A 13,867-nucleotide genomic window follows, 5' to 3' on the forward strand; every position below is an offset into this window, starting at 1 on the left:
GACCGTCGGGGTGCGGAGAAGTTTAAACACTTGCTTAGGTCCAACCTCTGATCTTTCCAAGCATTTTTTATATGCTGAAACAGGATAAAAATTGTAAGAAAAATAAGAAAACATATCAAATCATACTACTGTCCTAATAAAAAAGCCCTGCATCACTACCACTTTGGAATGTCACCAGTGTCATCTAAAGGAGAGTAAACACCATGCACAGTCCTCTATGGGCCATGGTGGCCAGGCATGCCCGAACAGGAGGACTGTGGCAGGAATATTTATTTGGATGTCGAAATATGTCATCACCCCGCAATCAGAAGGATCCTATATCGCTTAACAACCCAAGAGAAGCATGTTTCATTTAGTGCTAGCCTTTTTGTTGCATTCATGTCAATGTAAACCATGACTTACATGCTCAGTCATTACTGAGATATGTGTATGTATTATTCCTCATGTCATGTTGTTGCAAGCCATTGTTTTATTTGCCAAACAGTGTGTATGCTTGTTAGGGAAAATGCTCTGTGAAATGAAGTTTAGGGAGTCTGAGCTGGGGGAAAAAGGTTACGTGCACAGCCAACCAGCAAGCTGCTTGGTTCTTCTTCTTCTATCTTCAAACACAACCAAAAGGGAAATTACCTCGATCTCCACCACTGAACAGAACAACAAACATCCCTGCTGAAAGGACATAAACCAACAGGATGCACCTGACTGATATCACATCCACCCCTGGAACTGGAAGATACATGATTCATCTGAAGGCCTCTGCTGCATCGCTCTTCTACTCTCCCAAAGTCCTGAGATAGAGGAGGGTATCATTCACAGCACAACAGCTCCCTCGTGTGGTAAGGGGGGCATATGATCAACTGCCAGAGTCAATATTACTAAAGTCAAATACTGAGAGAATTACAGTATTTCAAATTAAATTAGAGTTGCTGCCATGCACAGTACAGGTTGATATTTATATGATTATCATAAACTAAAACCTCTTGACTATAAGATAGAAATGCTTAATTTATTGAGATGCTTAATTTATTGAAGGATAGTTCGCCCAAATTACAAAATGACATATTGGCTTCCTTACCCTGTAAGCAGTCTATAGACAATGTATGACAGAAATCCATGCTTTGGTTTAGTTTCCAAATGCTAACGTTTTAGGCTTTGTAGCACAAATCCCACAGGTTGACATTTATTGCCACAAATCTTGCCCTGGAAGCAGAATGGAACAATTTCTGCTAGCTAGGCCAGCATTTGAGAACAGTGCCACCACTGCCAGGGAAACTAAACCAAAGCATGGATTGCTGTCATACCTTGTCCATAGACTGCTTACAGGGTAAGGAAACCAAAGTATAATTTTGTAATTTGGGTGAAATATCCCTTTAAAGAATATTGTCTGCACAAACACAATAGCACTGTGTGTGTGTGTACAGAGTGCATTGTATATAAATTGGCTATATAGATTTCCATTATCTAAAAGCACATGTTATGGTATGGGCACATTACTATGCATGTAACATATCCAGGGCATTTGTGCTTCTAGTTTCTCAATCAGCAAAATGACTATTAGCACTCTAAAAGACCCATGCACCTGATATCTTGAGGGGACTAAAAAATAAAACCTTGGGACCTCCATCTACATGGTGTCCGCCTCTCATTTACAGTAGCACATGTGGCACCCAGTTAGTAGCATATTGGTACCCAGTTAGTAGCATATTGGTACCCAGTTAGTAGCATTTTGGTACCCAGTTAGTAGCATTTTGGTACCCAGTTAGTAGCATATTGGTACCCAGTTAGTAGCATTTTGGTAACCAGTTAGTAGCATTTTGGTACCCAGTTAGTAGCATTTTGGTACCCAGTTAGTAGCATTTTGGTACCCAGTTAGTAGCATTTTGGTACCCAGTTAGTAGCATATTGGTACCCAGTTAGTAGCATTTTGGTAACCAGTTAGTAGCATTTTGGTACCCAGTTAGTAGCATTTTGGTACCCAGTTAGTAGCATTTTGGTACCCAGTTAGTAGCATTTTGGTAACCAGTTAATAGCATTTTGGTAACCAGTTAGTAGCATTTTGGTAACCAGTTAGTAGCATTTTGGTACCCAGTTAGTAGCATTTTGGTAACCAGTTAGTACCATATTGGTACCCAGTTAGTAGCATTTTGGTAACCAGTTAGTAGCATTTTGGTACCCAGTATCATTTTGGTACCCAGTTAGTATCATTTTGGTACCCAGTTAGTAGCATATTGGTAACCATTTAGTAGCATTTTGGTAAAAAGTTAGTAGCATTTTGGTAACCAGTTAGTATCATTTTGGTACCCAGTTAGTAGCATTTTGGTAACCAGTTCGTAGCATTTTGGTACCCAGTTCGTAGCATTTTGGTAACCAGTTAGTAGCATTTTGGTAACCAGTTAGTAGCATTTTGGTAACCAGTTCGAAGCATATTGGTAACCAGTTAGTAACCAGTTAGTAGCATATTGGTAACCAGTTAGTAACATATTGGTAACCAGTTAGTAACATATTGGTAACCAGTTAGTAACATATTGGTAACCAGTTCGAAGCATATTGGTAACCAGTTAGTAACCAGTTAGTAGCATATTGGTAACCAGTTTGTAGCATATTGGTAACCAGTTAGTAACATATTGGTAACCAGTTAGTAACATATTGGTAATCAGTTAGTAACATATTGGTAACCAGTTAGTAACATATTGGTAACCAGTTCGTAGCATTTTGGTAACCAGTTAGTAGCATTTTGGTAATCAGTTCGAAGCATATTGGTAACCAGTTAGTAACCAGTTAGTAGCATATTGGTAACCAGTTAGTAACATATTGGTAACCAGTTCGTAGCATTTTGGTAACCAGTTCGTAACATATTGGTAACCAGTTAGAAGAATATTGGTAAGCAGTTAGTAGCATATTGGTAACCAGTTACTCTTATAACTGGGTAGTAACGTAAATACTACAATAGCAACAATGGTTAAATAGGACCACAGCAAAACATCCCCAAACATCGGGAGTGGGCGGAGTCTCATTCTTTATTTTCTTTCATTACAATAAAAATAGTTTAACAAACAAAGGACGTCATTCTCTCGATTTTAGTTATTTACAGTTGAAGATAAAATGACCGGTCAAGTCCATTTCATCTGTTCTTGGCTCCATTCCAACCCCTGCACTCCCCGCTAACTCAGGAAGGCTTGCTGAGAGCTCTTGGGTTATTGCCGTCTTTGACGAGGTATACAGGCTATGCAAGATTATATGATTGGTGGTGATGACACTTGTTTCTATACAGACATCACTGACTTTAATGAGTGTTGTTTGGAAGTGCACCATGCTAGACCCGTTTGTTAGAGGAAGTCACCAGTGAAAGAAAATGTTAACCATAAACCACACACTCTCCGCTGACTCCAGGGGGGTTAATAGAGATGTAAGACTTTAATTTGATCACTCTTTTGCTGCTGAGAATTTGCAGATGAGGTTTGTCATTAATTCATTGAAAACCTGCACTAACACAGTTATATTAACAATATGACACTTTTCATGTAGCCTCATTTTGACTAGCTAATAGCCTGACCACCGATCAGGCAGAATTATGGACTAAACATTTAAATCCTGTTGCTGTAGAATTATTTTGCTGCGACAATACAGGTCAAATTAAGATCCTACATCAGTAGCAGGTTGTCATTCCAAAATGACTGATGACCATGTAATTGATAGGGAGGTTGTTGCTGATTACCAAAATAATTATCCATAAAAAAGACCTAGAAACTGTGGATGAAGGTGTCCCTGAGGGAATTCAGTGTTAAGAATGTGTATTGTAAGTGAGTGTCTAATGTGCCAACATTTGAGACATTCCTTTCTATTTAAATGCTATCTTGCATTTTCAGGTTCTTTTAGCTAATGGAACAACTAACAACTTGCTCATATGACCACATGGAAGGACACATGACTTTGTGTGACAGATATACAATACATCAACACGTTTTTGGCTCAATATCCCAAGCACCCTTTACACTTCATAAAGTATCCATGCCTAATATAGCACTTAAATCAAAATGTCACATAACATTGTTTTACAGCTCTTCTGCAATTGTACATACCTCTCCTCGCATTATGTACATATGCCATGTATAGGTAACTGGCAAAATAAAGTAAACACCAACATAAAGTGTCTTAATAGGGCGTCGGGACACCACTAACAGCCAGAACAGCTAAAATGCCCCTTGGCATAGATTCTACAAGTGTCTGGAACTATATTGGAGGGATGCAACACCATTCTTCCATGAGAAATTCCATCATTTGGTGTTTTGTGGATGGTGGTGGAAAACGCTGCCTCAGGTGCCACTCCAGAATCTCCCATAAGTGTTCAATTGCTTATCCCCATCCATTAAAAAGTGCAAGCATGCACGCACACCCGAACACTTTTAACCCCCTAGCTCTGCTCTTTTGAGACCCCTCTTTCAAAATCACTTCTTCTAGCCATGGTAGCAAAAGAATAATGGGCAACTGGGCATTTTTATACATCACCCTATGCATGATGGGATGTTTTAATTGCTTAATTAACTCAGGAACCACACCTGTGTGGAAGCACCTGCTTTCAATATACTTTGTATCCCTCATTTACTGAAGTGTTTCCTTTATTTTGGCAGTTACCTAAAAGTGATTCTGAACAAAAGTGTTTGAGGAATCAGAGGAAGGAGAGAAATTGGAGGAATGTGCCCAAGAACTCAGTTGGGCACAGTTCAGAATGTTTTGTTATTGCAATGGTTTGTTAAAGCTGGGCTAAATAGACATGTGTCAGTGTGATGACTAAACTATGCGGCATCCATTTTATTTTATTGCCCTTTCTGATTCCTTGTCAACACCCTCATCAGGTATTTCTATCCTTTTGACCAATAGAATACATCATGAGGCAGGCAGGGGAGATCGGCCTGATACTGACTGCATCATTATGCAGACACAAGAACAATCAACAGCAGTACAAATCATTTGCCTGAGTAGTAGTACTGTAGTAGTAATAGTAGGTATTGTAGAAAGAAATATCAACAAAGCCAGAACAAACAGAAGACATCAGAATATTCAGCAGATACACTTAAATGACACTAAGAACCCAATCTGTCAATATTCTGTTTAAAACAAAGGAATATAGCACAATTCTGAAACATGAGGACAGATGGGATTAAAGCAAACTCTACATTAGTTTGACATTAAAGAGAGCAAGAGAAGAGAGAGGAGAAAAGAGCATGTCTAAGTAGTCCAGAGGTTTTGTTGTATTAGTGACGGAGGGAGTTCAGCACCGTCGCTATGGCAGGGGTCAGAAGTTAGAGGTCAGAGTGGTTCAATCAGGTCACTATGGCTGTCAGAGCTGGTTCCCAACTGGGTCGCAGGCTGGCACAGTGATGAAGTTAATGACGTCTCAGTGTCACATTGGATCCCATGGGCATGGTGGACACAGCCGTAGAGTAGCAACACACAGGGTCCAAACACTCCCTGTGGGCACAGAACCCATAGCCCTGACCTTTCCTTATACAGGATAGGTACCGTACAGCACAGTGCATTGCAGTGCAGGAGAGACTCACTGTATGTGGAGCCACTCGTTTTCTACGTTCCATCTGGGATAATCAATACATATTCTCAGGGGGGAAATTCAAAAAGAGAAAATGTCTGAGTCGGAGAGTATGGGGTTGTGTGGTCGCTGGCAGGCTGGCTGAATGGCTGTATGGTGTCTGACTGTCAGCCAGATAGGTTTTTTGAGTCCAGTGGAGGGGTGTGTAGAGGCCCAGTGTTGAGGGTCCTGAACCTCACCCCTCACTGGCTTCACAGCCCTCTGGATCTTCATTCCATGGTACGCCTACAACAGAGAGAAATAGGTCAGACTCACCCCTCTCCAAGATAACTGGCATAAGAGCACCAGCAGCATTTTTTTTTTTGTATCTTTCTTTGTTGATGGTGATCGAGATTAACATAAGCATTTTTACATTCAATGTTCTTCAAAGTGCAAAGCCCTCTAGCATGATCTGATGGAATAAGGATATACCTTGCATTTAAATGAGAAAGTGCTGTACTACTATAATGTGTGAATAGGACCTAGGTACTTACCTTTCAGCTAGCCATGCCCTGCTTCTGTTATGTCTTCATAGCCCTCTGCTTCATCCACACACGTCAATCCTTCACTTCACTCCTTCATTGTCACATTATTATAATCCAGAGAATGAAGCAGTGGAGGTATCATCTAAAAGCTCCTCTTTAAAAACTTCCTGGTGATTCCAGTGACATCAACAAGCCGAGGGATGGGTTGGTGTTGACATTCATACCGCATCCAAACTCAAGTTTATCATTTAAGTTGTTTAAATTCAGATAAATTATTGAATTTCATTTTCTCTGGCAAATCATCCCAAAAAGAGCAATACAATGATATCCACATTCCAGTGTTTGTTCATACCATAATTGCCTTTTCTGTTCCAGGGGGGAAAAAAATCCAAGAAATGATTCTTCCTTCAGTTTCACATGAAGAGCAAGTCACTTGTCAAGAAACACTCTGTTTCTTGTTGCTTTCAAAGTTAATGTAAAAAACATGTTCATAAATTATTAAACAAGGTTCAGTAGATAATAAAATAACACTTCTTGCATTTCTCTCCTGAAATAATCAATTGTGCTTTCCACAACAACAAAAAAACATTTAAAAAGAAGCAGCAGACTTTTGCTAGAGGTTATCCATATTAAAAATAGTCTTTAAACCTAGTAAGTTCTTCTCTATCTGTATCGGTTGGATGTCCCCTTGCCGTTTGACGAGGGCTCTTCAAGCTCATCGTCCTCAAAGCCGTGAAACGTGGACGTGTCGCTCTCTGAGGTGGTGCCAAATAGTTCCTCTGCCCTGGCAAACGGCCTGCTGTCCTCCTTCTCTTCTGGGCGTCCAGCTGGCAACAAAATGACAGGATGAGGACGGCATAACAGCTATAGTACAGCAATCAGTACAGCTTAGTCATAATCATTGTTTGGATGCTGTGTAGCAGAGCAGGGTACTCACTGGAGCACCGGCAGACTGAGCAGGGTAACCTCTCCCCAGATTTACCCCTGTTGGAGCCTGGTGTGCACCGGCACAAGTTACAGTAGTTATTGGTACTGGCAGACCCACCTGGGCCCTTCTGACCTGCAAAAGAAGGCTGGATCAAACACTGAGCCCTGAACCAAGCATTCAGACATTTTAACAATTTCTGAAGATTTTTTTTCTCCAAAAGACCTCATTAGACAGGGCTGACCTGAAAATGATTAGTGTACATCGATAGTTAAAATGGAGCTAGTGAATTTGCACTGAAGACAGAAATCACATGTTGAGAGCCCAGTGGAGGTAGTCAGCCATGACGTGCAGATGGAACTGTAAGCTCAGGGTTCCTAAACCTGGTGCAGTGTTACACCTACAGAGGTACCTGCAACAAAGCTCGAAAAAACATGCAAACCATGTACTAGAAATAGCAATAACATTTAAAAACACCCCCACATATGCTCTCTGTACATTTCTGTTGCTGATGGTGACACCAGAAGAGAGACATTTTAGAGGCCTTGAATATGAGTGTCTTACGTTTGTGTCTGTCGGAGCGTTGTGTGGAGGGTGACCGGGAGGACTCGGACCCCCTCTCCTCTGCCAGGTGGGAATGGGTGTAGTGGTAACTCAGCCCTGTACGGTTTTTGTAGCGCTTCCCACAGACTGAGAGCACAAAACAGAGACAAAACATTCACTTCTTCCCTGAGAATGTGTCTGAGACAAATTGCATTTACAGTTGAAGTTGGAAGTTTACATACACCTTAGCCAAATACATCTAAACTCAGTTTTTCACAATTCCTGACATTTAATCAGAGTAAAAATTCCCTGTCTTAGGTCAGTTAGGATCACCACTTTATTTTAAGAATGTGAAATGTAAGAATAATAGCAGACAGAATTATTTATTTCAGCTTTTATTTCTTTCCTCACATTCCCAGTGGGTCAGAAGTTTACATACACTCAATTAGTATTTGGTAGGGTCATGACGTTGGCCTGTGGTTAAGGTTTATGACCCCCCCCATAAATACCTTTCTCCCTTCCCCTCTCTCTCTGAGCCTACTGAAGGACTTTTGAATAGCCTTTGTTAAATATAGAAAGTCTGGGAACATCAAACAAGTGGGGGGAAAAGAACCATATTTCGGTAATAGAACCAGTTGGAAATATACCAGGTACTTAATGAGTATGGATGTCAGTTCGGTTGTCAGCTGAGACATTATGACTGATGACAGGACGACATAAACTGTACCTGGGAAAGTCTACACATTCTTCACATGGAATTGTTGTGCAATTTAAATATTTGATATTGAAATTGTTTGTTAGGAGATTAAATATAATGTTAGCTTCCAAATGAGAGAATTGGGTTTTCATAAGGAAAGAGCCCTGACCAATCAGTGGCCCGCCCCTGTGAAGAGACAGGGGTTATAAACGATGAAACACACCCTTCTCCCCTCGCCACTATATAAGTCAGTGACAAAAAGTAACCAGTCTGTTCTGGGTACGTGAGGTCTGCAGCCTCTGCGTTAAAAGGACTCACATGTCAAGTACAGAACTAAGCCAACCTCAGCGTGAGCTTTGGTTGTGAATGGTATGAACGTTGAACTCTCATTCACTACAGAAGTGATACTTCCTAGCCGTTGAGTTAGCAGCGGCCGCTGTAGACGTGGGCTAGGAAAGGACGGACGACGTATCCAGTCTAACACACAACACAGATACTACAACGTATCCAATTTACCACCAGTGACATTCTTCCGAGGACAGGAAGACCTCTGTTGGCCAACACGGCCAGCATCTACGACCAACCTACCGAAGCGCAGCTCAGAGTAAATATTTACTGCATTTTCCTTTTCCAAATGGGCGGTAATTTAGAATGCATAGGATACTGTATTTAAAATGGCATAGCTGCTTTCTCTGTTCCTCAGTCTTCCCGCTCTTTCATTCAAGCCCAACCCCCTTTCTTTGTGTAACAAGCCGCCATGCCGGTTTAGCCCACTAGGGCACATTCTCTTATCTTTTCCTTGTAACCATATCTGTTTGTTATGCATTTCTGTGAATTACTTAGATTAGTAAATAAATTATTTTAAGACAATGTAACGGCTGTCTTCAGAAATGGACCAAAATGCGGCGGAGTTAGTGTTCAACATAATTTAATTCAACGGAACACTATGCAATTTACAAAACAAGAAAACTGACAGCCAACACAGTCCTGTCAGGTGCAACCACTGTGACAAGAACAACTACCCACAAAACACAAAGGAAACGTAGGCAACTTATGTGTGACTCCCAATCAGCCACAACCCTCTACAGCTCTGCCTGATTGGAAGTCACACGGCCAAAATCAACGAAACAATCAAAACACCCACTCTTTTCTGCCACGTCCTGACCCAACTACACCCTCTACTGGTCAGGACGTGACAGACAATTGATGACTCATAGTGAAGACTGGGTTCGTGCAGATAACCAACAATTTACGACGTTTGGAATGAGATTGACATGAGGTAAACTAACATCATTAAAGGAGACTAATCGATCAGATATTATAATATCTGAAAGTTATATTAGGAAAATTATAACGTTGTAATCTGAATATTTTCCTTGGTGCCCCGACCTTCTAGTTAATTACAGTTACACAATTAATCAGTTAAATCGCGTAATAATAATTACAGAGAGTTATTTGATAAACATGTCTTCCGTTTTAATGATGCCAAAGACACGACAGTAGCATTGCCTTTAAATTGTTTAACTTGGGTCAAACATTTTGTGTAGCCTTCCACAAGCTTCCCACAATAAGTTGGGTGAATTCTGGCCCATTTCTCCTGACAGAGCTGGTGTAACTGAGTCAGGTTTGTAGGCCTCTTTCCTCGCACACACCTTTTCAGTTCTGCCCACACATTTTCCATAGGATTGAGGTCAGGGCTTTGTGATGGCCACTCCAATACCTTGACTTTGTTGTCCTTAAGCCATTTTGCCACAACTTTGGAAGTATGCTTGGGGTCATTGTCCATTTGGAAGACCCATTTGCGACCAAGCTTAAACTTCCTGACTGATGTCTTGAGATGTTTTTTCAATATATCCACATACTTTTCCTGCCTCATGATGCCATCTATTTTGTGAAGTGCACCAGTCCCTCCTGCAGCAAAGCACCCCCACAATATGATGCTGCCACCCCCGTGCTTCACAGTTGGGATGGTGTTCTTCGGCTTGCAAGCTTCCCCCTTTTTCCTCCAAACATAACAATGGTCATTATGGCCAAACAGTTCTATTTTTGTTTCATCAGACCATAGGACATTTCTACGAAAGTACGATCTTTGTCCCCATGTGCAATTGCAAACCGTGTCTGGCTTTTTAATGCCGGTTTTTGAGCAGTGGCTTCTTCCTTGCTGAGCAGTCTTTCAGGTTATGTTGATATAGACATTTTACATTTTAGTCATTTAGCAGACACTCTTATCCAGAGCAACTTACAGTAGTGAATGCATACATTTCATGCATTTTTATTTTTTTTGGTACTTGCCCCCCCGTGGGAATCAAACCCACAACCCTGGCGTTGCACACACCATGCTGGCGTTGCAAACACCATGCTCTACCAACTGAGCCACAGGGAAGACATAGGACTGTTGATATAGATACTTTTGTACCTGTTTCCTCCAGCATCTTCACAAGGTCATTTGCTGTTGTTCTGCGATTGATATGCACTTTTTGCACCAAAGTACGTTCATCTCTAGGACACAGAACACGTCTCCTTCCTGTGCGGTATGACAGCTGCGTGGTCCCATGGTGTTTATACTTGCGTACTATTGCTTGTACAGATGAACGTGGTACCTTCAGGCATTTGGAAATTGCTCCCAAGGATGAACCAGACTTGTGGAGGTCTACAATTTTTTTTCTGAGGTCATGGCTGATTTCTTTTGATTTTCCCATGATGTCAAGCAAAGAGGCACTGAGTTTGAAGGTAGGCCTTGAAATACATCCACAGGTACACCTCCAATTGACTCAAATTATGTCAATTAGCCTATCAGAAGCTTCTAAAGCCATGACATCATTTTCTGGAATTTTCCAAGCTGTTTAAAGGCATAGTCTTAGTGTATGTAAACTTTTGACCCACGAATTGTGACACAATGAATTATAAGTGAAATAATCTGTCTGTAAACAATTGTTGGAAAAATTACTTGTGTCATGCACAAAGTGGATGTCCTAACCAACTTGCCAAAACTATAGTTTGTTAACAAGAAATGTGTGGAGTGGTTGAAAAACAAGTTTTAATGACTCCAACATAAGCGTATGTAAACATACGACTTCAACTGTATGTATCTGTCACGTCCTGACCAGTATAGAGTATATTTGGTTATTGTAGTTTGGTCAGGACGTGGCAGAGGGTAGTTGATGTATGTATTATGGGGTTTGTCACTGGTCTATGTCTGTGTTTCTATGTCTAGTTGATTGGGGTTGGACTCTCAATTGAAGGCAGGTGTGTTGAGTTGCCTTTGATTGGGAGTCCTATATAGTAGGGTGTGTTTGTCTTTGTTTTTCGTGGGTAGTTGTTTGAGAGCACTGCTTTTTGTTGAGCCTGCGTTCACTGTTTCATGGCGCTAGTTTGTTTATTGTTTTCTTCCGTGGTGTTCGCATTATTTTATAAATAAATATGTTGAGCACGAAACCCGCTGCGCATTGGTCCCTTTCTCTCTACGATGACAAGCGTGACAGTATCACTCATCTTCAGTTCTAGACACATTGGGGATTTTGTGAAAATTCAAAAAGACCCTTACGTCACAATGTTTTCGTCACTGCACTGAAAACATTAAGATCCATTTCAACAGTAGGTCAAATACCCACCGACACAGTGTCAGGTAGTTTTCAACCTTTAAGCATTCATGTCATTATTGTTGCAACATGGCTTTATTGCATCTTCAAGTGTGCCCAATAAGGTTGTCAAATAAGGTCGTATCTGTATACTAAGAAAACATGCCATGAGAAATTCATCAAGTTGAGTTCTGTAAATAGACTGATAGGATCCAAATGTTGGAGCTTAGCTTATCTGTCGGAGAAAGGAATGAAAATACAGGGAAATGGTTCACTACTCAGTAATACGGAACACTCTCAGGAGAAAGCATAACCCTGATGTGGAAACATAAGGACAGTGAGGGAGAAATGTGTGGCAAGAGTCACACATACAACATGGACTCATTGTTAAGAGAACAGATGTACAGTACACAAGTTACACCAATAAGATCACTAGGAATACTAATCAACTATGGTCTTTAACTACATCAAACAACTTCAAAATGTCCTAAGATACAAGTAAAAAGCCAACAAGTTCAGACACTGGAGGTTGCAGTTTTTAACTTATGCTTTTGTTTGCATCTGTCTGAAACAGAGAAACACAAAGCAAAGCAGAAAAAGAAAGGAAAGAAAATGGTATGTGTCACTCAGTAAGAGTCACCACAACTAAAGAAAATCCAATTCCCCTGCCTAGGTTTTCCACATGTAAATTGTATGCCGACTGGACTACTTGAGACGGTACATTGACAACACTTGTCTCCTCTCTGTGCTTCTCATTCATGTGGAAACACATGCCTCTGAGTTCTCCAAGGGGGATTTGAATGACCATTATGTACATCATGTTGATATGTTAGGGTTTGAATTAACGCCTGTGGGCTAGCTTGTTGGCTTGTTGACATGCTGTCCATAGGGAATCACAGCACTTAATCCCCAAATGCTATTTGTTGAGTTTATTCTGCTGATCTGTGTATATGTATTTGTATATACACTGAGTGTACAAAACATTAAGGACACAAGCTCTTTCCATGACAGACTGACCAGGTGAATCCAGGTGAAAGTTATGATCCCTTATTGATGTTACCTGTTAAATCCACTTCAGTCAGTGTAGATTAAGGGGAGGAGAGAGGTTAAATAAGGATTTTTAAGCCTTGAGACAATTGAGACATGGACTGGGTATGTGTGCCATTCAGAGGGTGAATGCGCAAGACAAAAATGGTCCACCCCCCCAAAGGACATCCAGCCAACGTTGACAACTCTGGGAAGCATTGGAGTCAACATGCGCCAGCATCCCTGTGTTTGTTGACTAATGTTTTGAATACCACTACTCACCACCCTCACACAGGTGTGGGCAATTGTAATTATCCCAGAGGCACTTGCATAAAAAAACGATGGCACATCTCTTGATGCTCTGATGAAGGCATAACTGCGGAAAAGCGTGGAAATTAGGTGTTTGAGGTGGGGTTTTTTTGTTTGTTTTTTTACATTTTGGAGTGCTGCCATTTCCCAATGTTATTGAACTTGGGATTTCAATTGACAGCACCTAATCCCTTTGTAGAACGACATCCAGAACCGACCAGAGAAATCAATATAACTTGAATAACTAGCTTATTGAGGCATGGTAGTACATGATCTCTCTTTAGGAGAATGTCCTTAACAAAACCAACCACTTGAAGTGGAGATCAAATGTCTCATAACTGGATGATATAATAATTGATCCGATATGTGAGGAAGGTCGATTATTTCTTGACTTTTCTACTTACTGTCACAGCCGTATGGCTTGTCCTGGTCATCCATCTCTGTCCTCCTGCGGCCTGAACCCCGACCCTGTGGGGACAAAACCACCATCACCATGGTGACCAATGACACGACAGCGCTAGTCCTGCAGAGGCCCCAGTTATTCAGTGATCCAAAGGACGTTGCAAATGAAATAGAAACCTACAGTACAAGGCCATATCATACTAAACTAAATGTCCAACTGAAAAAGACCACCGTAGAAAGGTAAATATAGCACACTCAATAGAGTGCATCAATGTAGCAAAAATCTTTCCTGCCAGCCAACAACTATGTGGTACAATAGAT

At 41.0% G+C, this 13,867-nt stretch overlaps 1 protein-coding gene across 3 annotated transcripts in view; it reads right to left on the reverse strand.

Annotated features, from left to right (window-relative positions):
• Positions 1-2,996: 2,996 nt before the first annotated feature.
• LOC106588971 (zinc finger protein DPF3) overlaps positions 2,997-13,867 on the reverse strand; it is a 55,614-nt gene continuing 44,743 nt past the window's right edge. For all 3 annotated transcript variants that reach the window (XM_014178686.2, XM_014178604.2, XM_045715985.1), the window contains 5 exons: positions 13,549-13,612; positions 7,556-7,681; positions 7,004-7,126; positions 6,076-6,893; positions 2,997-5,827 (listed from right to left, as the gene is read on the reverse strand). In XM_014178686.2, the coding sequence (XP_014034161.2) occupies positions 6,730-6,893; positions 7,004-7,126; positions 7,556-7,681; positions 13,549-13,612 (477 nt within the window). In that variant the 3' untranslated portion in view covers positions 2,997-5,827; positions 6,076-6,729. The remainder of the gene's footprint in view (positions 5,828-6,075; positions 6,894-7,003; positions 7,127-7,555; positions 7,682-13,548; positions 13,613-13,867) is intronic.

Source organism: Salmo salar, chromosome ssa01 (assembly GCF_905237065.1).
Source record: "Salmo salar chromosome ssa01, Ssal_v3.1, whole genome shotgun sequence".
Classification (NCBI taxonomy): Eukaryota; Metazoa; Chordata; class Actinopteri; order Salmoniformes; family Salmonidae; genus Salmo; species Salmo salar.